Source organism: Leptopilina heterotoma, unplaced genomic scaffold (genome assembly GCF_015476425.1).
Source record: "Leptopilina heterotoma isolate Lh14 unplaced genomic scaffold, ASM1547642v1 Lhet_64, whole genome shotgun sequence".
NCBI lineage: Eukaryota > Metazoa > Arthropoda > Insecta > Hymenoptera > Figitidae > Leptopilina > Leptopilina heterotoma.
This window is the reverse complement of record NW_025111150.1, coordinates 510,435-535,394: the sequence shown is the minus strand read 5'-3', so window position 1 is coordinate 535,394 and position 24,960 is coordinate 510,435. Positions and strand designations below refer to the sequence as shown.

Genomic DNA, 24,960 nt, shown 5'->3' with positions numbered 1-24,960 from the left:
TATTTATTTATTTTTACTTTGTTATTATTTACAAAAAGTTTTGATTATATTTTCCAATTTTCATCGATCAAATAAAATAAAAATAATAATATTATAATTATAATAAATAAATTATTTTTTATGAAAACATTTTCACAAATATTTAATTTCTTACTTTTAAAAAGAAAAAATTTTAATGTTCCTAAAGTTCTGTACGTTCAAATAAACGACATTTACGACTTTATAATTATAATTATAATTCTATAACATTTTTATTAGTTTCTAAAGAAAGAGAAAATTTAATAAATAATAAATATTTAATAGCAATTTTTATTTTTGATATTTTGATAATGAAATAAAACAAAATATTTTGTAAAAATTTTATTATCAATTTATTTTTATTTTATTAGTAGGTATTTAAAAAAAGTTTTGATTATATTTTTAAATTTTCAACAATGAAATCAAAAAATTAATTTCATAATTGTTTCACAATATTAATTTTTTATTTATTGTTTATTTATTCAAAATATACGGGCAGAGCCCATTTATTTATACAAAGTACAAATACTTTCATACAATATAAATTTTAATTATAATTATTTGTAATGATTTATAGCACAAATTGATTTTTCAATTTTATATAAAAATATAAATAGTAAATTCTATTAATTGATAAAAAAAAAATAAATATAATAAAAATTATAAAAAAATATAAATACAAAATAAATTTTGACTGCAATAGACTTTAAGAAATATTACTTTTTTTGATCTTGATTTTTCGTATATATTTCGCAATTAAAATTGCAGTTTTGCATTGGGAAAAGCTGCAATAAATTTTGCAAAATTTTTAAAAATAATATACGAAATTGTTGACTGAATTCATAATAGGTTTTGTACATCTGGACTGAACTGTATTAGTATCACGGTATACATCAATACTCGTCCTATAAACTGAAAAAAAGTAATGTTTTAAAAATAATTAATAATATTTTCTAAATTCTCTAGTGTAATTTTGCATTAACAATTTACGATATTTTAATTAGAATAATTAAAATTCGTACATTCTCAAAGAAGCTGTAATCTAGAGTGAATAATCCACAGGCAGTAAAAACTAGGGGACATTGAGTTATTTGCAAGGTAAATTGATCAATCTGCAATAAAAGAAAGTTAGAAAAAATTATTTTTAATTTAAAAAACTACTTTACTTTTTAAAAACTACTTTACCTCACATTGTAATTCTTCATCTTCTGTCGCATTTCTTATTTCAAATAGAATTTCTTTTGTTTTCATCGCCTACATTGAAGACAATATTTGGATTTTTAATTTTCTATGTAATTTATAATTATAATTGAATTATAATTTATTGCAAAATTTCTAATTCAGAAAAAAATCACCTCAGAACTAACTCTCGAGCATGTTATCGTAATGTCATAAAATCTGTAAGAATAGGCAATGCACCATAATAATCCATTGACTTTAGCAGACCAATGTTCATGTAAATCGATATTTTTGAAGAATATTCCTGCAAATGAAATGTAATAGAATCCTGTCAGAACAGTGAAGAAGGACGCTATTAAAATTACGATTTGTATCTGATATATTCGATTTACTTCCACCGAAATGTCTGTTAATTCTTTGTAAAGGCTCCTGCAAGAAATGATTTTTATTTCAACTGCGAAATGTTCTAAAAATTTTCTTTATATCTTTAAAAATGTTCTTTCTTTATTAATATTTATGTATATAATTATAAATTAATTGTTTTATAAAGATGAAATCATGGACCGTCAGAAAATCAAAACCAACTTCAAAACATTTTGTTTTATTGTTTCGGATTAAATTGCCTGAATCAGAAGTCAACTTTGTTTCAATAACTTTTCAGAATTCATAAGAAATAGAATCAGTATTTTACTCACTTTAGAATTAGAACTTTTATTAGCTTCTTTTCTTCAGATTTTTTGAATGGCACATTTGAAACAGTCGATATAACATATATTCTGCCGTATGTTGAATGCAAGGTTTTTTCATTCCGTGTTATTCTATTATTGGGTAGAATTTTCTTAAGGAGTGAATTTATGTCAATGAATCTCATTCCTAAGCAGCTGTATTTAATAAAAGTATTAATTTTTTTTCTATTGCATTAAGAATAATATTAATATTACATCTTTAATGTTCTTACATTTGTAATAGAACAATAAAAAATTTTCTTAAAAATAAAATATAATTTTCGTCAAGTGTCAAGTATAAAATACTCACTTAATTATTGCCGTGAATGTAAAATCAACAACAGCATTAACATGAATCGGATAATGTAGAGTCAATACGAGTTGTGTCACTTGAGGCAAATCTAACATTTGCAGTAAAGAATAGAAGCTAAGTGAAACAAGTGTAAAAATCAGAATTAACCAAAAAGTAATTTTACGCAACAAGTTTATAAAAATTTTCCTGTATTTGTGAATAATACACAGCCTTTCAAAGTATTCATCCAGTATCATTATTCTTTGTAGAATAATCTTCCATGCCTAAAATTTTAAATTAAATTTAATTTAAAACTAAAAACTAATCTTTAATTTATATTTAAGGATGTTCAACCAAACTAAAATATTTCCTAAAGTTTCTCATATTTCGAAAGTTCTAGTGAACTAAAAACTTTTATGTAAAAATATTTTCAAAAATTACTAAATTGTTAACAATTCAAATTGAAAAAATTGTTTCTTTTTAAAAAATTACCATGTACCTTGTAATTGTACCAGCCAATAACAATGCAACAAAGTGAAATAACAGAATTACAATGTTTGAGGTACAAAAAAATATCCTTTCGTATTCTATTGTTGTCCTGATAGTTATCATGAAAATCAACAAAGTAGGCAGAAATATAAGCAAAAATACAGAGGGAAACGTAAATAAATGATAAAATTGGTCGTGGTTTATTTTTAGGATACTCCATTATACTGAATCCTGTCAACCAATTTAAAATCATAATCGGAAATATCGCATTTTGAATATTTTTCGGTTCCACTTTCACTTTCATTTTAAATAATTTTTTCCACATTGTTTATTTCTTATATAATGTACGCACTCTATGTCCGATTTCTAAAGACTGATATCAAGTTTTCGAAAATATATTTCGTTAAATTTTTTTGACACGCGCAGAGAGACTAATATTTATTTACAGGAATATTAATAATTAACGACACGCATAAATATAGAGAAAACACATAAAAGTGTTATAAAAGACCTCGTGTAACTTTTTATCAGAGAAAGGAGGAAATAAGTTGTCTGGATTAAATAATGGCTATTCATTTATTTATTTCCAAATGTTTGAGTGACAATAACAAACGTATTATTCACTCGATAATACAATAGAGCTTGTTATATCTGCTTCTTGATTTTTTATTATTTGAAGGATATACATATCTTTCAAATAATAAAAAATTGAAATTATTTATTACATAAAAATATTAGTCATTTAGTAAACTGAATAAAATATATTTTGAATATTATAATATTGAATTAATTACCTACACTGAAAAAAAAATTTATTTGATTCAACATTCAAATAACCGATTAATTGACTATTATCAAATTATCAATTAAATATTTAATTGAATCAAATAATATTTATTGGAGTCAATTAAATGGTAGATATTTGCTTTAAATACTGAAATTATTGGTTTAAATACCATTTAATTGACTCCAATAAATATTATTTGATTCAATTAAATATTTAATTGATAAATAGTCAATTAATCGGTTATTTGAATGTTGAATCAAGTAAATTTTTTTTTTCAGTCTAATCTTCAATTAAATAATTAATTCAGAGCTCGGATTGTGCGACTTTATCGACTTTTTTTGACTTTTCTAAAGAAATCTGACTTTTTTCGACTTTTTCGTGAAAAAATGCGACAAATCGACTTTTTCAAGTTTTTTTTTTAGTAAAATGCGACTAATCGACTTTTTTTCGCACATTTTTTAATTACTTTTCGACTAAAATTTTAAATAGCAGAAATCTTTTTTTTTAAACAATATTGTTCACAAAATAATTCTTCTCTTTGAGAAAAAAAAACATAACATATTCCCGTTTCTTAATATTTTTGTAGGAAATTCTCAATTTTCATAAGAAAATAATATGCTTCATTTCTATTTATTAATTACAATTGCTTTAATAACATATTTAAAGTTTTTTTTTTAAATAAATGAAAAAAAGTGTTTATAAATTCTATTTGTCAATTAGAAATTTTAATTGAGAATGAAATTGAAACTTTTAAAATTTTTAGAAAATAAAGGAAAAAATTTTAGTCAAAAAAATGTTCTACTGTTACATTTATTTACAAAATTTCTTTCAAATTTTTCGAAAACATGAATAATTTATTTTTTAAATACATATTTAATTATGATTATTTTTCCATAGAAATTAAGATTTTTAAAACATGCAAATTAAAATCTCTTTGAAAGAAGAATTTTTGATATTTATAAAAATAATTGAAATTTTGACGAGAGTTTAAAACAAAAAATTTGAAAATAATTGAATTTCTTTGAAGAATTTTTATTACTTTTGAAGATAATTGAATTTTGCAAAGAAGTTTATCAGAACTTTTGAAAATAATTAAATTTCCAGGATTTAATTTTATTATTTATAAAAATAATTAAAATTGTGACGAGAAATTTAAAAAAAATTTTGAAAATAATTGAATTTCTGCAAAGAATTTTATTATTTTTAAAAATAATTGAATTTCTAGGATGAATTTTATTATTTATAAAGATAATTGAAATTTTGATAAGAATTTTATTTAAATTTTCTAAAATAATTGAATTTCGGAGAAGAATTTTGATATTTATAAAAATAATTGAAATTTTGACGAGAATTAAAAAAAAATTTTGAAAATAATTGAATTTCTGCGAAGCATTTTTATTACTTTTGAAGATAATTGAAGATAATTGATAATTGAATTTGCAAAGAAGTTTATCAGAACTTGTGAAAATAATTAAATTTCCAGGATTAATTTTATTGTGAAAATATTTTAAATTGTGACGAGAAATTTAAAAAAAATTTTGATAATAATTGAATTAATTAATTAATTAATTAATTAATTAATTAGTATAGAAAAATATATGAAATACAGTTTAATAAAATATAATAATAGGGGAATGTAGTCAAGGTTGGCCTACTGTCTAGGTAGGCCACTCGCGTTTTTTTGTCAAGTTCACTAGCGCCACCTACGCGCATTTTTGTCGAAGCTTGTCTTAGTGAAACCTAACTTTTTGTTCAATTACATTTTCGGAAAATCGAAAATTGTGTTTTCTGTGACGTCGGTACAAAAAAAGCTCAAAAAAAGTTTTGTGCATAATGTGAAAAACCATTAATAAAAGATAAAAAACAAATTGAATCGTCAAGGCAAGTATGCAGAAAATTTGTGGGACTCATGGTTGAAAGGAAAACAAAGTAAAAAATCGAATCCCGAAACGTATTTCTTTTTGTTTACAACAATTCGGTAATGTTACTTACTGTCAAGGTCGGCCACTATGTGTTTAAAATGCGCAAAGTTGAGGACGAGCTACTTCATTTGCAAAAACTGCAATTCTGTATAACTCATAATATAATTGATCATCTTATTAATATTTTTATTTAATTTTATTAATATTTTAGTGCAAAACTTTTTTTTATTTATATTTATTTTTTTATATTGTTTATTGTTATTATTTTGTTATTTCATTAAGTTACAAACTGTAAACAATAAAGAATCAATTTTCCGTAACTCCAAACATGTTATTTTATTTTTTAAAGATTAATGCCCTTTGAATTTTAAACATGGCCGACCTTGACTGTAATGGCTAACCTGGACTACAAATTTTTTTTTTTTTAAATCTTTATAACTTTTTCATTTTTAAACCTGTCAATTTACTTTGTACAGAAAAAATGTTCCTATTAAACAGGACTTTCCAACCATATACTTCAATTGTCCAAATTCATTTTTAAAAAAAAGTTATAAACAAAAGTCAAAAAGGTGGCCGACCTAGACTATGTTCCCCTACTATGTTAAATAATAATTATAATAATGAAGAAAATCAAAAAGAATAGTTTAATTAATAAGTTTGTTATTTATGTTTGCTCATTTCTGGACTCATTTGTATTAGTATAACGAGATAGGTTATCACTGTTCCTATAAACTGGAAAAAATTTGAAAATTTTTGAAATTCAATAAAAAATGTTATTTTTTTAAAATAATAAATAATTGATTATAAAATACTTACACTTTTGACAAATGAATAATTCAAAGTAATTAATCCACACGGAGAGAAAACCAATGGATGTTGAAATAGTTGCAGAGAAAATTGTTCAATCTAGAATTATTATTGTTTTAAAATTAAAAATATTAAAATTAAATTTTTTTAAAAATTTTCTATTTAACGTTTAAAATAAACGATTTGATGGAAAAATTTTCTATTTCTATTCAAATTTGTGATTAAAAAAATTTGTTAACAGTATTTTTTCAAAAAATTTTTTAATAGCAATTCAAAAAATAAAAATTTGTTAATGAGCAATTAATTAAAATAATAAATAATGATTAAATAATTAATGAGTAATGAATTAACTTAATAATATATTAATTAATATTAATTAGATTAATTAATATCTTTTGTTACCTCTTCATTGAATTCTCTGTCGATATTTGAATTTTTCAGTTCACACAAAATTACACTGGTTTTATATGACTGCATTAAAAAGAAATTACATTTTAATTAAATATTAAAAATTGTTCTCAAATATTGTCTTATAAGTATATAATAAATTATTTAAAATTTTACCTCATTATTAACCTTTGCACAAGTTGAATTGATATTAATAATTCTGTAGCCATATATAGCACACCATAATGAGACAGAAATGAACGATCGTATTTTAAATTGCAAAGGAATTTTAGAATAATAAGTAATACTGAACATATTGTACAACATTGCTGTTAAATTTGACAAATGCGCAACCATTTCCATTGTAATTTGAATTTGATAAATTTCCATTATTTTCGATGATAATTTTGTTATTTCTAAATGAAGATGTCTTAAATATAATTTTACAATTATTATTAATTATTATTATTATTTACGATTATTTATTAGTTGTTATTTTGTTCACCTAATTATTGATAAAACTTTTGTTTGCTGTTGAATGTCGTTTATATTTAAATTAATCTCTTTTGGCTTGACGAATATTTTTGCTCTTCTCCATTTTGGATAAAATTTGCTAATTGGTCTTGGATTTTTATATTTTATTAAGATTTTTTGCAAAATTGAATTTATGTTTCTGAATCTTACTCCCATGCATCTATAATAATTTATAGAAAGAGACAAAAAATATATTTTTCAAAATTTTGAACGTTACTTTAAATCAACGAAAATTTATTTATTTCTTTATTGAATTAAAATTCTGTTATTGTAATTTGTCACGTGTTAAAAAATTAATTTTTTCACATACTTGATCATTGAGGCGAATGTAAAGTCAACAATTGAATTGCAATGAAGTGGAGCGTGAAAAAGATATAATGTACTCAACCACTCTTTTGTTCTCATTAATATTTGTATGGCATTTGTTAAAAGAATTGAAATAGTAGCAATCCATGCCATTACTTCTAAAAAACAAATTATAAACAGTTCCTGATAATGTTTTGAAAAACCAATATTTTCCATGGCCATATCAACTAATTCCAGTCTTTTGGAAGTTCTTCTAAGCGTCTAAGGAATGTGAAACAATGTTTTAATTAATAACTTTATAATATTTAATAATTTTTTATTAATAATTTTAAGTGTTAAATTTTAAAAGTATTATTTAAATAAAGTGTTCTTTATTTATTTTGTTTTATTAAGGAATAATAATATATAATAAATACAGAGCTAGAAATAGGTCCGCGTGAATTCTATAAAAGTCCGTAAAAGTTTTTTACTTTTTGTTAAAAAAGGTCCGCAAGGTCCGTAATTTGATTGAAAAAGAACGAAAAGTTCGTAAATTGTACGATATAATTTGGTGAATTTTAGAGAAATTACAAATGATTGCAGTAATTCAATTATTTTCAAAAGTAATATAATACTTCGCAGAAATTCAATTATGTTCAACATTTTTTTAAAATTCTCGTCAAAATTTCAATTGTTTTTAGAAATAATAAAATTATATTCCGAAATTCAATTATTTTTAAAAATTTTAATAAAATTCTTTGCTAAATTTCAATTATTTCCAAAAGTTTTTCGCAATTGAATAATTTTCAATAGTCACTATTTTCATAAAATTTATCAAAAGATTTAATATTATTGAAAAAATTTTTTGATACAATTCTACGAAAAAAGTAGATTATTTTCATAAATAATAAAATTTCATTTATAGGAATTCAATTATTTTCATTGCAGAATTTCAAATATTTTTAATGCAATTTTTACAAAATTCCTCGAAAAATTCAATTCTTCTTAAAAATTTTATTAAAACTTGACGAAACATTTCAATTTTAATGAACATTCAATTATTCAGAAAAATAAAAAAATTCGTTGCAATAATTCAAATATTTTATAAATACTTTTTTAAAAACTTTTTTATAAAAATTTGAAAAAAATTTTCAAGTAATTATGCAAAAGAATTCAATTATCTTGATAAACAACAAAATTCTTCACATGAAATCAATTATTTTAAGGAATTTGAATAAAAATCTTTTCTAAAATTCAATGATTTTTAATATCTACTATTTTAATAAAAATTTTTTTAAAATTCAATTATTTTCAAAAATTTTAATAAAATTCGTGACAAACAATTAATTATTTTCATAAAGTAATAAAAATTTCACAGGAATTCAATTATTTACAAATTTTTTAAAAATTTCTTCGCAGTAATTCAATTATATTTTCATAAATAATAAAACTCATTGCAGAATTTTAATTATTTTTATAATACAATTTTAATCAAATTCCTTGAAAAATCTAATTATTATTCTTAAAAATTTTATTAAAATTTGTCCAAAGTATTCAATTATTAAAAAATTTATTTTATTTAAAATTTAAAATTATAATTATAAAGTTTTTAAATTTATTTTTGCTTTATCAAATTTATTGATAATATTACTATTTATGAAAATTTAATTTCCAGAAACATGCAATTTTTAAATAAATTGTTTTTTTTATTTAAATAATTGAATTCTAGTAGAATTTTCTAATAAATAAAAATTGATTTAAAAGTGGATTTTAGTTAAAATTTTTTATATTTATAACTAACAATTCTGTGGAATTAATTTTTTTTAAAAAGTTCAATTCAATTTTTTTTGAAATTATTTCAAATTTTTATTTTCTAATATAAATTTTATTGAAGAATTTACGAATAATTGAAATTTTCTAAAATTGAGTTGTAAACAAATAAATTTAAAAATTCTCAAAGAACTTTTTCAAAAATTATTAAAAATAATGTATTTGTAGAAGAATTTTAAATTAAAAAACACGAAAAAAAATTAATTTTGGAAAAAGTTACAATTTTTTGGAGAAATTCAATTATTTTCAAGAATAATAATTTTCTTCGCAAAAATTAAATATTGTTTCAAAATAATAAAGTTCTTCTTAGGGATTCAATTATTTTCACAAATAATAAAACTTATCGCAGAATTTCAATTATTGTTTAAAAATTTTTTGATAAAATTCTCTGATGGGAATTGAATTTTAAGAAACATTTAAGAATTGAATAAATTCTTTATTTTTGTCTTTAAATAATTGAATACTCGTAGAATTTAAAAAAAAAATGATTTAAAAATGAATTTTAGTTTAAATTTTAGATAATTAATGAATATTAAAATAGCAATATGGCGTGAATTTTTAGAAATAATTGAATTTTGAAATTAATTCTTTTGAAAGAGTTTAATTCAATTATTTTTATATTATTTTAAATTTTTATTTTCTAATATTTATTTAATTGAAGAATTTACGAGTAATTGAAATTTCTATAGTTATGGCTCTGAGTCAAATATATTTTTTTTCTGGGTGTAAATAGTTGTTTATTTAAAGAAAGATATTTAAATAAATTTACTTGAATTATTTTCTTATATATAAAACGTACCTTGTAAAAAAACCAATTGGTTAAAATACAAACTGCAGCAATAGTCGTATTCATATAGTAAATGTACGTGTATATACTGTTGGCAAACGTGGTAAGAATACTGAAATCCACTCGACAACTATTTATGAATTTAAAGGACCAATAAAATGCAGCACAGCACAAAGCGTAAACAATAGTAATTATTGGTCGAGGTTTTCCCGAAGGATATTCCAATATATTAAATCCCGTTATCCAATTTATTATAGAAATCGGCAAAACAGATTGATACAAAGATTTTGGCTTCCACTTAATACAGTGAAATAGAAAATATTCTTCCCTCTTTTTGTATCTTGGGGACATTTTTTATGCCTCTCTCTTTCTCTCTTTCTATTGCTTTAAAAAATGAAATAGCGCTGGGAAATTTAAAGGAAAAATTATGCGCGAGCGTGTTCTGTCAATGTGTTGGATATTTCACTAATGCTATCTTTATTTCACATCAATGCTGCTCCTATAATGGTTATATATACATGAAAAATTTCATTTGGAAAGTAGTTTAGTTATTTTTCTTCTTTATGATGCATTTAGTAACACAACAATTTATGTTTAATAAAACTGTTTGTTTTTTAAATTAAATTACGCTCTTTATACTTAATTGATTATTATCGTTTTAGAGACGATGAGAAAATTTTTTAATAGGGACGAAATATTTTATGATAGTTAATTTTAATAACTGTTGTCATTACACACTGAATTGTTAATTGGTCAGTAATTTTCTAAATAGCTATCATTACATAGAAAATATTTAATTTTCCGAATATAATTAAATTGTAGTGAGTATTTTTTATAACAATTTTTTTAAAACAATAGTTTTGAAATTGAAATTGAATGAAATCTAATAGAAATAAAATTGCAAAAATTTTAAACTTTTAAATGAAGGAGATATTTTTTTTGTTTAAAAATATTTACAAAAATAAACTCTAAATAATAAATTAAAAATGTAGAGTAAATATTTTTGAACTTTAAAAACTGTTATTATTTTATTCGAATGATTGAAATTGAAGAAATATGAAAAAAGGATTTTAAATGAAAAAATTTTTAATTGAAAATTCCTTTTATTTCTAGACATGCAATTTTATGAAAAATTATGTTTGACTATAAACTGACTTTTACTACTGACAAAATATTATATAAAATTAATAAAGTTGTGCTTGACTACTATAAACTTTTTCTACTTATTTCTAAGTTAAAAGAGAAATTAAATTTTGTCTGACTGTAAACTGAGTTCCACTACTGACAACAAATTTTATAGATAATTTATTTTTGCTGTCTGACGAAAATTGATTTTTTCTACTTATTAGTAAACCACACAAATTTCTGTGTCTTTGTTTTGATTTGAAATTTCCAATATTTTTAGAGAGGCAATTGATCAAAATTTTGTCCGACTGTAAACTAACTTTTACTACTGATGAAAAATTCTAAAAAGTTTCATTGATGTCTGACTGAAATAGACTTTTTCTACTTATTCCAAAACTATAAGAATTCCGAAGTTATTTACATTTCTAGCCTGGTATTTAAAAAACTATGTCTGACTAGAACTGATTTTTACTACTGAAAAATTACAAAACATTTATCTAAATTCATGTCTGACCAAAATTGACTTTTTCTACTTATTTCTAAACTGTAAAGTTTAGACTTTTTACTTTTGAGTCAAAATAAAATTTAACGATTAGGCTATAACAATTTTTTTCTACTGATAAATCAGTAAATTCCAACTGATTTACTGATTCGTCAGATTTCGTCTATAAAAATTTTTTTTTGTAAATTTTAACGAATTTACTAATTTGTCTATAAAAATTTTTTTTTTTGAAATTTTAACTAATTTACTGATTTGCATATTAAAAAAACTTTTTCTACTGATGTATTAGTAAATTTCGTTGGATTAAAATATTAAAAAGTAAAATGTCTTATTGGTAACTGATTCAAAATAGTTCAAATTTTAACTGATTTACATTTAGAGAGCAAACATGATAAATTCATAAATTCTTCTTATGATAAATTCATTTTAATAAAAAATTTATTCTAAACCTAATTTTTGGTAAAATTCTTTCCGAAATAAAATAATAAAAAAATAATAAAAAAGAAAATAAAAAATATTCATAAAAATCGTTTCTGAATTTTTTTTGTTTTAAAAAACGAATCTTATTAGTAAATTCTATTTCATTGTTCCTCAATTACCTGAATTTGCGCTAATTATTAATATAATTATTTATTTTTTTACCTCTCGAAAAATTGAAATCATTTACATAGTTAATTTGTCGAGGGGATAGTTAGGGGGGATTGTATTTGGTAAAACACATTTATTTATGTAAGTAACACTTAAGGGATGTAGTGTAGATTTATGACAGAACGTACGCAGGACAGACAGGGCACTTGTATGGCACCCCTCACAAATATTCCATACATAAAGATCATGTTGTCACAGTTAGGATTAGAAAAATAAATAGAAATCTGACACTCTCACGACTCTGTAAGTGATGTGTGCACATTTTGTAACCTATTATTTCTGAATTTAAAAATTTATTCACTTTACGAAAATTTATTTACTTTTTTAATCACAAATTTATTTTTATTTATTCGTTATTCTTATAACGAGCAAAACAATTTAATTTAAGTCTTTTTATAATAAGTTTACTTTTAAAATGACTAGCAATTTTCTAATATAGCGCTTTTGTTAGATTTTCCCCTCTTGATTAGAAAAATTTATTTCTAAAAAATTTTTAAAAAAGTTTTTTTTTCTAAATTTAAAAAAAAGTTTTTTTTATAAATTTTAGAGAAATTTCAAGTTAAAGGAGTATTTTGTCTGACTAAAGCTGAGTTTTTCTACTTATTTTTTAATTAAAAGGTAAAGAATTTAAAAAAATCGATAGTCTCAAGTCGTTTAAAAATTAAGTCGGACTAAAAATAGACTTTACTACTGAGAAAAAATGCAGATTTTTATTAAACTCTGTCTGACTAAAATTGACTTCTTCTACTTATTTCTAAATTAGTGGTGAAATTTAGAAGTTTTTTTCGCTGAAACTATAGAAGCTACTTACTAAAACGAATTTTTATTGTGTCTCATTAGAAAAATACAATTGTGTCCGACTATTAACTGACTTCTACTACTGAAAAAATTACAAAAATTTTATTCAAAGTTATGTCTGACTAAAATTGACCTTTTCTACTTATTTCTAAATTACATAAGTTCGGGAAAGGTGGGTTTGACTGAAACTGACTGAGAAAAATACTTTTATAAATTGTCTGACTAAAAATGACGTTTACTACTTAAAGAAAAAATACAGGTGTTTGATTAAATTTTGACTTCTTCTACTTATTCTAAATTTAGAAAAAAATTCATAAAAGCAGTCTGACTGAAAGTGCTTGATATATATTCATAAAAATTTCGTTGGACTATAAATTGTGTTTTACTACTGACAAAAAATTACACAGACATTTTATTACGTTTCGCCTGACTAAAATTAATTTCGTCTACTTATTTCTAAATTACATTTAGAATATTTTAAATTTTAGTATATATAATAATTTACCAATAAATCCTTGCTCGGCATTTAAAAAAATATGTCCGACTGTAAATGTAAACTGACTTTTACTATACTGACAAAAATTTATCAATTTTTTGTTCTGCTGTGTCTGACTAAAAATTTTTTCTTCCACTTATTTCTAAACTGCAAGAATTTCAGAAGTGTTTGCTTTCATTGAAAATTTCTAATATTTTTAGAGTGGCACATGGAAAAAAAATTATGTCCGACTGTAAACTGACTTTTACTATACTGACAAACAATTTTAAAAAGCTCTATTAAGTGGTGTCTGACTGAAATTGACCTTTTCTACTTATTCCGAAGTTACTTACATTTCTAGTCGGGTATTTACAAAAATATACGTCTGACTATTAACTGACTTTTACTACTGAAAAATTACAAAACATTTATTTAAATTTATGTCTGACCAAAATTGACCTTTTCTACTTACTTCTAAACTAAAAGAGCTCGCAAGGCTATGTTTTCACTAAAACTTACTGCCATTTCTAGTTAGACATTTGAAGAAAAATTATGTCAGACTTAAAATGGACTTTACTACTGACAAACAGTTAATTATATTTTATTTAAAGTTATGTCTGACTAAAGTGGACTTTTTCCACTTATTTATTTTAAATTCCTGAAAATTCACCAAGTTCTCTCTGACTGAAACTTCTTGACAGTCATTCATAAAAATTAGATGACTGACTATAAACGGACTTCCGCTACTGACCTAAAAATTATAATTTCTAAATTTGAAGTAGTAAAAATATTTATTAATTTTAAAGTCAGTCAGTGACTAACTGTTTGTTTGTAGAATTAGTAAATTTGACTGATAAATAGTAATTCCTACTAATTTATTAGTAAAATTTACTAAATTAAAAGCGTAAAGTCAGTCACTGATATTAGTAAAAATTTTTACTAATTCAAATTTCAGGAGTAGAAAATAATTATTAATTAAGACACCTGCTTGAAATTAATTTTTACTACTGAAAAGAAAAATTTTAAAATATCTTATCGGAAAATTAAAAAATTAAAAATATTGAAAATGGTAAAATTTTTTTTTTGTGAAATCGATGGTAAAATTTTTTTTGTGAAGTAGATGGTAAAGAATTATTTCTTTCGCGTTACAAGGAAATTTGAAAAAAAAGAATTTTTCAGTGAAACTAAATTTTAGAGAAGAAGATTCTGAAATAGTAAATAGTATAGGTAATGTCTTGTTCTCAAGTTGAAACGAAGAGCCGATATCGAAGTAATTAGATAGGGAATAGTGATCACGTGGTGCTCCAGGGAATTGATTGTATGGGGCGTCGATCCGTGAAGTTGGCTTCCAGTAATCCTATTCTTTTTCACTTAGTCCCAAGCGAGTGATCCCGAAGGACCGCACCCTGTTAGTGCAGGACTCTAACACGTGTCCAAATGCTTCTATAAGAGCCTCTTCAGGCATATGCGATAAACGGGTCTCGGCACTTCTTCCAAAATTACACCGTTAATTGTAACGAAAATTGATTATTTCTTTTTTTTTCTATTTTACTTTACTGATTATAATAAATAATGCACATTCACTAAAACTTCTAAAATCAAATTATTATAGAAATTCTTTTGCCTTTTTGTAACCCACTCAGAAAAAAATATTTGACTTAGAGCCAACTGGAATGTTTTCTAATTTAAAAAAAATTACCCAACTTGAAAATTAATATTAAAATAAAATTTTTGCGTAACAAAAAATAAAATCATATTTCTTAATCAGAATTCGAGAATGAAAAAGCGTATCGAGCATGAAAAATATAGAGTATGACTTGAAAATTTCGATTTATTTACAAAATTAAATACAACATATATATGATTAAAATTACATCTTGTTAAATTTATGATATAATGTTGAAGTATTAATATTGCACTTTTTAAGGTATTTAAACATAAAACTATACTTTTATATAATGATAAATTTATAAACACATTTCACTTCCGAAGTTATTTTTGAAAATAATTTTTTCCCCTATTAACAATGAGAAAATAATGATATTTATTCGAATTCTCATTCGCGTACAGTTATGACTCTAGGACGTGATTCAAATAGGCAATGTAGCAAATTGCCAGTCGGAGTATTTCAATTTTTGAGAGCTTCTTGTCCGGCGGCAAAGTCGGTAACAGTTTGCGGAGTTCGGCGAATGCAAGATTAAACGCCTCTACTCTTACTCGTTCTCTATTTTCAAATTCAATTATTTACAATTAGAAAATTCTATCTTTTTCTATTTGTTGAAAAGATTTTCGAAAATTAAAAATTCTAACTCTTAGGATTACACTGAGAAAACAATATATTTGAATGAAAAATAATTATCTTTGTTATACAGTCAACCAAAAATTATTTTTGAATTAAACATAATAAATTTTGATGCAATACGTAATAAGTTTTTTAATCAATAAATTGATTCAGTAAAAATTACTTGGTTTAATTTACATATAAAATTTTTTTAATTCAAATATATTTATTGGTTGACTACTTATTTTTGGATTAGAAAAATTTTTTTCTCCATGTAATTTCGAATTATTTACCTTGTTGCATGTGCTGTTCTATATTTTTGAGTAGCTCTCCGACGACGTCTTCTTTCTTCTCGCGATAAATTCCCTGAACTGTTGCTTATACCATTCACTGAATTATGACCGTTTCCAAAAGAATTTTCTCTGTCTCTGTGAAAAAAATTATTTCAACCAAATAATCTAGACTCATAATTGATAAAATAAGAATTTTATTATATAGATTACTTAACAGATATAATATTACAAAATTAATATAATTATTTTTATTTAATTTTATTTAATTATTCTATTTTTAAATAAACGTTTTTTAATAATCAAATCTTTAACGTCCGATTAGTTTAATAATATTAAGAAAATAAAATCAAATACATTCGGAATTGTCCAACATTATTCTCTTTATTATAAACTAGCAACAATTCAATTTTTTATTTGCAGTTTTATAAAAAAATAAACAATTTTAAAAATGATAGAATTTAAAAACTTATAATCAAAATTTCTAATCAACTAATAATTTTCAAAGTTGTCAATAAATTAATTCTTGAATATTATTTTTCATATATAGTAATAAAGAAAAAATAATAAAATTGTTACAAAGAAAGTTTTAATAATAAATTTTTTTCTTTGTTTTAACAAAAAGATCAGAATTTTGTACAAAATTTGTGATTAAAAAATAGTAATTATGCAAATATTTTTCTTCATTTTATAAAACAAACTTATAATTTTATGGATTACATGACAAGAAATCCAATCCGAAAAATCCAAGAAAAAAAGTCCAAAGTATAAAAAAACCAAAATAAAAATGTCAGAAGTTAAAAAATCCAAAATAAATAAAAACGTCCAAAAAAAAATAATTAAACATGTTAAAAAGTCCCGTTTTTACTTTTTACGCTATAAAATCAGAATTTAAAACGTTAATTTTAAAATCTCAGGATTTTAATTATTTACATAAATAATAAAATTCTTCAGAAAAATTCAATTATTTTCATAGATAAAAAATTTTTTAACAAAAATCCAATTATTTTCACAAATAAAAAAATTTCTAGAAAAATTTCAATTATTCTATAAAATTTTTAAAACAATTATTCCAAGAACTACAATTATTTTCTCAACAATTTTGATAAAATTCTTTACAAAAATTCAATTATTTTTTTCAATATAATTCCCATTCATAAATTACTCGATAAATTTAATTATTTTCAGAAATTAAAAATGTTAAGTTTAAAAAAAGGACAATTTCATTTCAGACAACCATTTAAATTTTTACATCTAAATTTTTTTCATTGGATTTTTAATTTCTTTGCACTTTTTGACCAGAACAAAAAATCCAAAAAATAAGTCCAAAGTGAAATTATTTTTTTTTTTTTTACTATTTTGGATTTCATTTACTGTGGATTTTTTGGTTTGGACTTCTTGCCCGGATACAAATTTTATGAACATAATTGTGATTAATAAACAGAAAACATGCAAAATGGGTATATTTTCTGATTCTTAATTGTTATATTTTAAAAATATTCTAATTTTGTGTAAAATTAAAAAAAATTGTCTAATTTCGATATGATAAACAACAATTTTTAATGAAACTTCATTTTCTTAATGAAAAGAAATGAAAAAAAAAATTACATGATTTCTATTTGTCAATTACAATTTTTGTTACAAAGCTTTAATTTTTTTTAAAAGGTAAAAAATTTGCAATGATTTATTTTCTCAATAAAATAATAATTAATAAAAAAAACAGTAAATTTTTTTAAAATTAATAGACATTTATTTTAAGTAACTAATAATAAAAAATTTTAATTTATTATAAAATAAAAAAATATATAATAAAATCTATAAAGAGCTGTTGAAATGTAAAAAAAATTGCTTTTGTCAAGTAATCCATTATTTGAAGCAAAAAATTTTTATTTTTAGACTATTATTAAAAATACACACCTTCGACGTGATTGATGGCCTACATTGCAACAAGCTGATAGTGGGAGTAGAACCTCTCTCTCCATTATTTTACTAATTAAAAAAAGGAAATTAATAATAATAATTAATTTTCATTAATTAATTAATTACATAAATAACAGATTATAAAATTGAATTTATTTATTGAATTTAAAAATAAAAAATTAATTGAATTTCATTGTCTCTAACTGAACATTCAAATGAATGAAATAAATTTTATTTTTTTTCAATTTCAAACCTTACAATATCATTTCGTCACGTATTAAAAAATAATTTATTTAACTTTCAAATTCATGTCTTTCATTTTTATTTCAGTGATAAATTTATGAAAATAATATGAAAATAAAATTTATAAAAATAATTATATTTTAAAAAATCGCTCATTTGAACGCTAAAAACTTTTCGAACATGAATTTTGTAAAAGTTAAGATTGTACATTTTGTATAAATAATTGCTTTTCAAAAGTTTTTTAATTTTAAACATTTGAAAATCCTAATTCTTGTGGAAAAATTGTAATAATTAAATATTTATTTAGGAAAAAAATTATTTATTGATGTTTCGAATAATTTTTTAATCAAATATATTCAGAAATAAATTTAGTAGAAAATTTTTTTGATGTATCTAATAATTTTTAAAATGAAGAAAAATATTCTATAGACTTAGGAAGAAAGTCAAAATTATTTCTGGAAATCAGGAGAAAAATAAAATCAAAGTTTTGATGATCCACTAATTTTGTGAACGTTCAACTAAAAAAATGATTTTAATTAAAATTATTTTCATTAATTACTGATTTTAATAAAAATGAAAAACTTAAAATTTTTACAGAATTTTTCAACGAAATAATTATTGTTAATTTTTCATTTGGGAACTTTGTAATTAATTTTTTTTTTATAGTGACGCAAAATTATTGTAAATAAAATTTGAAATAGAAATAAATGAATTTTGTTGATTAGACTTTTCAAAATATTATTAGTTTAAAGTAGTAGTAAAAATAGGAAATAGTAAAAGTATCACTGAATGTAGAAAATGATTGTAATTATCACTTTTATTTTTTACTCTAAACAATATTTGTCGAAACTTTGCTTTCGTCTCTTTGTCTCATTAAAATTCAACAACTAAACCCGAGTTTTTCGAAATCGATTTTTCAAGTAAGACTATCGTGCTCTCGTAAAACTTGAACAGACTCAGAGGAAGTTGCTATTGTAAATTATTTAAATCGAGAAGACCTCGGTTCTATATAAATTGTCCACTTTTACAAATCTGAAGGGACTTTTCGACTGACTGCTAGTTAATAATTGATAATATTGACAAGTACGTGAGTTACCCAAAATGTAATCACATTATTTGAATAATAGAACACATTGGTTGTGAAATGTTATTTCTCGGATTTTTTTTAAATCGATGAAAATAAATTTAAGACTCCTTGGGGAATATTTCAGAAAACCGGGTCTTACGTATAAGGAAGGGAAGTATTCCTCTGAGAAGGCACGTATTGTGGTTAAATATTTGCCGAACTCATTATCGAATTAGTAACCCTTTTCTTTTGGCGGTTATTATTTTCTTTTTTTCGCCTTTTATTATAGGATTTAGAACTGTTTCGTATTTGAAATATATTTTCAATCACATTAAGTGATAATTTTATTACATTGAAATTGCATTTCGACAAATATTTAAAAAGAAAATTATTCAGAAAAAATTGTTCGGAAAATTAAAATTGATTTTTTTATAATATTGAAAAATAAAAATAGTTTCAAAAAAAATTTGTTGAAAGTACAAATAATTATTTAAAATAAAACAGAGAGAAAAGATTATTCGGAAAATTAATAAATAAACAAAAGATGAAATGAGTATTTACTCGTTTCATCTTTTGTTTATTAATTAATTGAAGAAAAGCCTGAAAATTTCAGTAAGCAAAAATTTTTAGTAAAAGTTAAAATTTATTTGAGTGAAAAATATAATTCTTTGAAAAGAATAAACTCTTTTTTAAAATCTATGATATAAATTATTTAATTCTGATAATTATTTCTACAACAATTAATGTTAAAAAAAATTATTTGTTCTTACCGAAAAATTGTAGTTTGAGAGAAAAATACTTTTTTCCTTTTAATAAAATATCAGGTCACAATAAACACTTTCCAAATCACTTTTGTTAATTGTCCACATATTGCTGTATGAATAAAAGATTAATTAAATTCCAATTATCAGGTTTGATAATTGCTTAGGTAATAATTTATCGTCACGATCATATTATGATTGAGACAGATTTATTATCACAGTTTCCACTTTTGTAACAACTAAATGATTGATATTTAATAAAAAGGAAGAAATGTACGATTAAAAAAAAATTTCCTCTTGTTTTTTTGAAACTACGCTTGATAAAGATCTGATCAAACTGATATTAGGTTTCTGAGAGACGAGCTATAAAGGGGTTGGTTTCATCTTGAATAACCACGCCCATGATTCGCAGCATCCCTTGTACCATCCAATAGTAGTTCATGGACCAATTTTTAGTCCGCCTTCCACCCTTGTCGCCATTACATCGGGATAATTCATGTACGTTTTGGTATTGACAATTTTCTGAGATTTTGTTTATTCCAAATCGTTTTTTAATAATAATAATAATTATAGGTAGAATAATCATTCCAATAGATATGCTAGAACAATCAAAATTTGAGAAAAAAAAGATTTATATTTATTTTCTCTAATTCTAATAATTTTTAATTGCTTTAAAATCACCTGAATTGTTGGTAGGGTGTTGCTGAACAACATCCTGAGGGATAGAAAATTTTATTGCAACTTTTAAGTAGTAGCAGGTCCAACAGTACGCTATCAGATAATCAAAATTTGAGGAAATGGACGTTTAAATTTATTTTCTTTAATTCTTATATTTTTCTGTCAGTTGGAAGTCACCTGAGTTGTAGCTAGGATGTTACTGAACAACATCCTGAAGAATAGAAAATTTTATTGGAACTTTTAAGTAGTAGCACCTCCACCCGTACGCTATCAGACAATCAAAATTAGGGAAACAGGACGTTAAAATTTATTTTTTCTCATTCTAATAATTTTCTGACATCCGGTATTTACCTGAGTTATAGTTATTACTGAACAACATCCTAAAAGGATAGAAAATTTTATTAAAATAATCTGCAACAGTTTAATCTCTCTATGATTAAATTAACACCAGAAAGGATTAAAATAATCTATTTTGGTGTTATTTTTAACTATAAATGAAATTTTACTTGAAATAAAACACAAAAGTCAACGATTTGGAAAAATTCAACGAATTTAGCCTCTTCAGGGAGAATAGTAAGTTAGTAAGTTAGTTACTAACTTAGTTACTAACTTACTAACTAATTTAGTGACATAGTTACTAAATTCAATTGTGTTCAAATATTTAAAAAAATTCTCGTCAAAATTTCAATTCTCTTTATAAATATTAAAATTCTTCTCTGATATTCAATTATTTTACAAAATTTTAATCAAATTCTTGTCAAAATTTCAATTATTTTCAAAAGTTCTCTAAAATTCAATGATTTTCAATATCTACTATTTTAATAAAATTTTCCAAAAGAATTCCATTATTAAAAAAAATTTGAATAAAATTCTTCAAAATGCAAACATTCAATTATTTTCATAAATAATAAAAATTTTTAAAGGAATTCAATTATTTACAAATTTTTTTATAAATTTCTTCGCAATAATTCAATTATTTTCATAAATAATAACATTTTTACAGGGATTCAATTATTTTTATAACTAATAAAATTCTTTTAGGAATTCAATTATTTTCATAAATAATAAAACTCATTCCAGAATTTCAATTATTTTTAATTCAATTTTAATCAAATTCCTCAAAAAATGTAATTATTCTTAAAAATTTTATTAAAATTCGTCCAAAGAATTTAATGATTTAAAAAATTTGTTGATAACATTTTTTATGAGAATATAATTTCAAGAAACATGACATTCATAAATTATTTATTTTGTATTTAAATAATTGAATTCTCGTAGAATTTACTAATAAAAATGGTCTTAAAAATGAATTTCAGTTAAAATTTTCAATTATAATTAAATATTAAAAGCATTATAACGTGGATTTTTAGAAATAATTAAATTTTTAAAAAGTTTCAAACTAAAATCATTGAAATTCTTAATTTTTCATATTTCTGACAAAAACTTCTGTAAAATTAATTCTTTTTAAAAATTTAATAGGATTTTTATTAAAATTATTTCAAGTTTTTATTTTTCAATATATATTTATTTGCAGAATTTCCGAATAATTGAAATTTTGAAAATTTGAATTGTAAACGAATGAATTTGAAAATTCTCATAAAACTCATCACAGCGTTTCAATTTTATTTTTCATACAATTATAATTGAATTCCTTGAAAAAAGTAATTATGTTCATGCAAGTTTTAATAAAATTCGACAAAAGAATTCAATTATTTTATTATTAGGTATTATTATTATTTATTATTATAATATTTATTATTATTATTTTATTTTTTATTATTTATTTATTTTTTTATTTTTTATTTTTTTATTATTTTATTTTTTATTTTTTTATTTTATTTTATTTTATTTTATTTTATTTTTTTTTTATTTTATTTATTTATTTATTTATTTTTTTATTTATTTATTTATTTTTTTTTATTATTTATTATTTATTATTATTATTATTTATTATTTTATTTATTTTTATTTATTATTATTATTATTTTGTATTATTATTTTATTATTTTTTTATTATTTTATTTTATTTTTTATTTTTTTTAATTTTTTATTATTTTTTTATTTTATTTTTTTTTTATTTATTTTTTTTTATTATTTTATTTAAAAATTTGTTACTAAAATTCTTTATGAGAATTGAATTTTGAGAAACATTCAATTATTCAATAAATTATTTACTTTTGCATTTAAATAATTAAATTCTTGTAGAATTTTCCAATAAAAATTGATTTTCATTTCAAAAAAATGAATTTCAGTTAAAATTTTAGATTATAATTGAATATTAAAAGCAATATAGCGTGAATTTTGAGAAATAATTGAATTTTCAAAATAAATTAATTTGAAAAAGTTTAATTGAATTTTCTTTTATATTATTTGAGGGTTTTATTTTCTAATATGCATTTAATCAAAGAATTTAGGAATAATTGAAATTTCGTGAAATTGAATATTGTAAACAAATGGATTTGAAAATTGCCAAAGAACTTTTTCGAAAATTATTAATAATAATAGATACGAAGTAAAATTGTAGTTAAAATTTTTTGAAAATATTAATTGAATTGAAATAATGAAAATAATTTTGAAGAAGTATAATATTCTTATAATATAAAATAATTATTTTATTACTTGGTCATCTTTAATTATTATAAAATATGAAGATATCGATAACTCCGAGTCGAAGACTCGGAGTTATCGATATCTTCATGTTTTATAGTTATAAAAAAATGTAATAAACTAAAATTTCATTTATTGTAAAAAATAACACCAAAATTGATTATTTTAATCTTTTTTGGTGTTAATTTAATCTGCATAATATCTTTTTAATACCTCACGATTTACTGTGCTATCAAACAATCAAAATTTGTGAAAAAAGACGTTTAAATTTACTTTTTGTAACTAATGTTTCTAATTCTAATAATTGTTTGATTTGTCGAGTAGAGTATTAAACTAAGACTTTAAGTCAAGGATATCATTTTCCATACGTTAAATAGAGAACGAAATTAGTACCTGAGTCCTCAAAGTTAATCTTCATTAACAAAGACCGTATTGTTATAGCCACTTATCTAAAGGTTAATTTAATTTTTTTTTCTTAAACAATTCTTTCGTTTTTTTCAGTTTATTTCTAATGTATAAATCAGAAGGACAGGAAGAGCATGTGGAAGAAAAAGAAAAGTTCTATCATATTGACGTATTCTTCAAGAGGAGGTGCGATGGCATAGCATCTGTCGCCCAACGTGGGACTCACCGTTCGGTGAGTTTTTTTTAATCACTTAATATTATTTAATCACTTCCCTGTTTGATACAAAATGTATTATTTTGTAGTATTTGTTTACTATTATAATAAATTTTTTCTAATCTTTCTTATCGTGCGCTCTATAATTTGTACTTTTTTTCTTTCTAAAAGTACATTTGTGCATGTAGGTATATACTGTATCTATAAAGGTAAAATATAATTTTTTTAATTTTCAGAAAATAGGAATTTTTTTTTTCCTTTCAAATAAAGTGTTGTAGGTGTTGTAGGGAAATTGGAAAATTTTTTTGGCGTGCATAAATAGATGCACAATAATTCGGCACAATTTCAAAAAATAATAATTATGTTTTTCCTTATATTGAAACTTGAAACGAAGTGTATTTTTCATCCAGGAGTCTCAGATGTTTCTTGACTGGCACCTGAGCCTCTCGAAAATCTATATTCTTGTATCTGAAACTCAAACTCAATGCGCGAGAAATCGACTCTAGGCCTTTTGTGTTGAATTTGCTTATTCAATTCTTATTGCAATTTTCGTCTAATTTCGTTTAATAAAAATAAGTCTCGTAAATAATTATTCAATGATTATTAAAAAATATTCGTATTTAACGACTCCAAAACTCCCAGGCAACAAATATATTTTAAATTTTAATGATTTTCAAAAAAAATACCGAAAGATCCTAAGTTAACAAGTTTAATTTAGATTCCAATTTTAAAATATTCCCGTATTTTTCTATTATTTTTGAATTTTAAGCAATAAATTTATTCGGTTTTTATTTCAAAAATTTAACCATATTTTATAGCATTGTTGAAAGACTATCTCTCTAAATTTTAATTGGTAAAAATGTTTACTAATTTGTACTAATGACTGATTTTTTACTTTTGAAATA

At 22.1% G+C, this 24,960-nt stretch overlaps 4 protein-coding genes across 4 annotated transcripts in view; 1 reads left to right on the top strand and 3 right to left on the bottom strand.

The window, feature by feature from the left end:
- LOC122509911 overlaps positions 1-24,960 on the top strand; it is a 195,987-nt gene that overhangs the window by 70,603 nt on the left and 100,424 nt on the right. The window contains exon 3 of the mRNA XM_043624234.1: positions 23,938-24,073. The gene's annotated coding sequence lies outside the window, so the exon portion shown is untranslated. The remainder of the gene's footprint in view (positions 1-23,937; positions 24,074-24,960) is intronic.
- Positions 859-2,354, bottom strand: LOC122509906 (putative gustatory receptor 28b). Its single transcript, XM_043624230.1, has 6 exons — positions 2,233-2,354; positions 1,893-2,078; positions 1,374-1,626; positions 1,204-1,272; positions 1,041-1,130; positions 859-930 (listed from the first exon to the last, which is right to left on the bottom strand). The coding sequence occupies exons 1-6, from the start codon at positions 2,328-2,330 to the stop codon at positions 859-861; spliced, it is 768 nt and encodes a 255-aa protein (XP_043480165.1). The 5' UTR covers positions 2,331-2,354.
- Positions 6,672-10,393, bottom strand: LOC122509926. Its single transcript, XM_043624256.1, has 5 exons — positions 10,055-10,393; positions 7,451-7,707; positions 7,112-7,300; positions 6,848-7,036; positions 6,672-6,690 (listed from the first exon to the last, which is right to left on the bottom strand). Exons 1-5 carry the CDS (start codon positions 10,391-10,393, stop codon positions 6,672-6,674), a joined length of 993 nt encoding a protein of 330 aa, XP_043480191.1.
- On the bottom strand, positions 15,512-20,467 carry LOC122509912 (helix-loop-helix protein 1). The gene is made up of 4 exons (XM_043624236.1): positions 20,161-20,467; positions 18,079-18,150; positions 16,165-16,299; positions 15,512-15,814 (listed from the first exon to the last, which is right to left on the bottom strand). Exons 2-4 carry the CDS (start codon positions 18,141-18,143, stop codon positions 15,661-15,663), a joined length of 354 nt encoding a protein of 117 aa, XP_043480171.1. The 5' UTR covers positions 18,144-18,150; positions 20,161-20,467; the 3' UTR covers positions 15,512-15,660.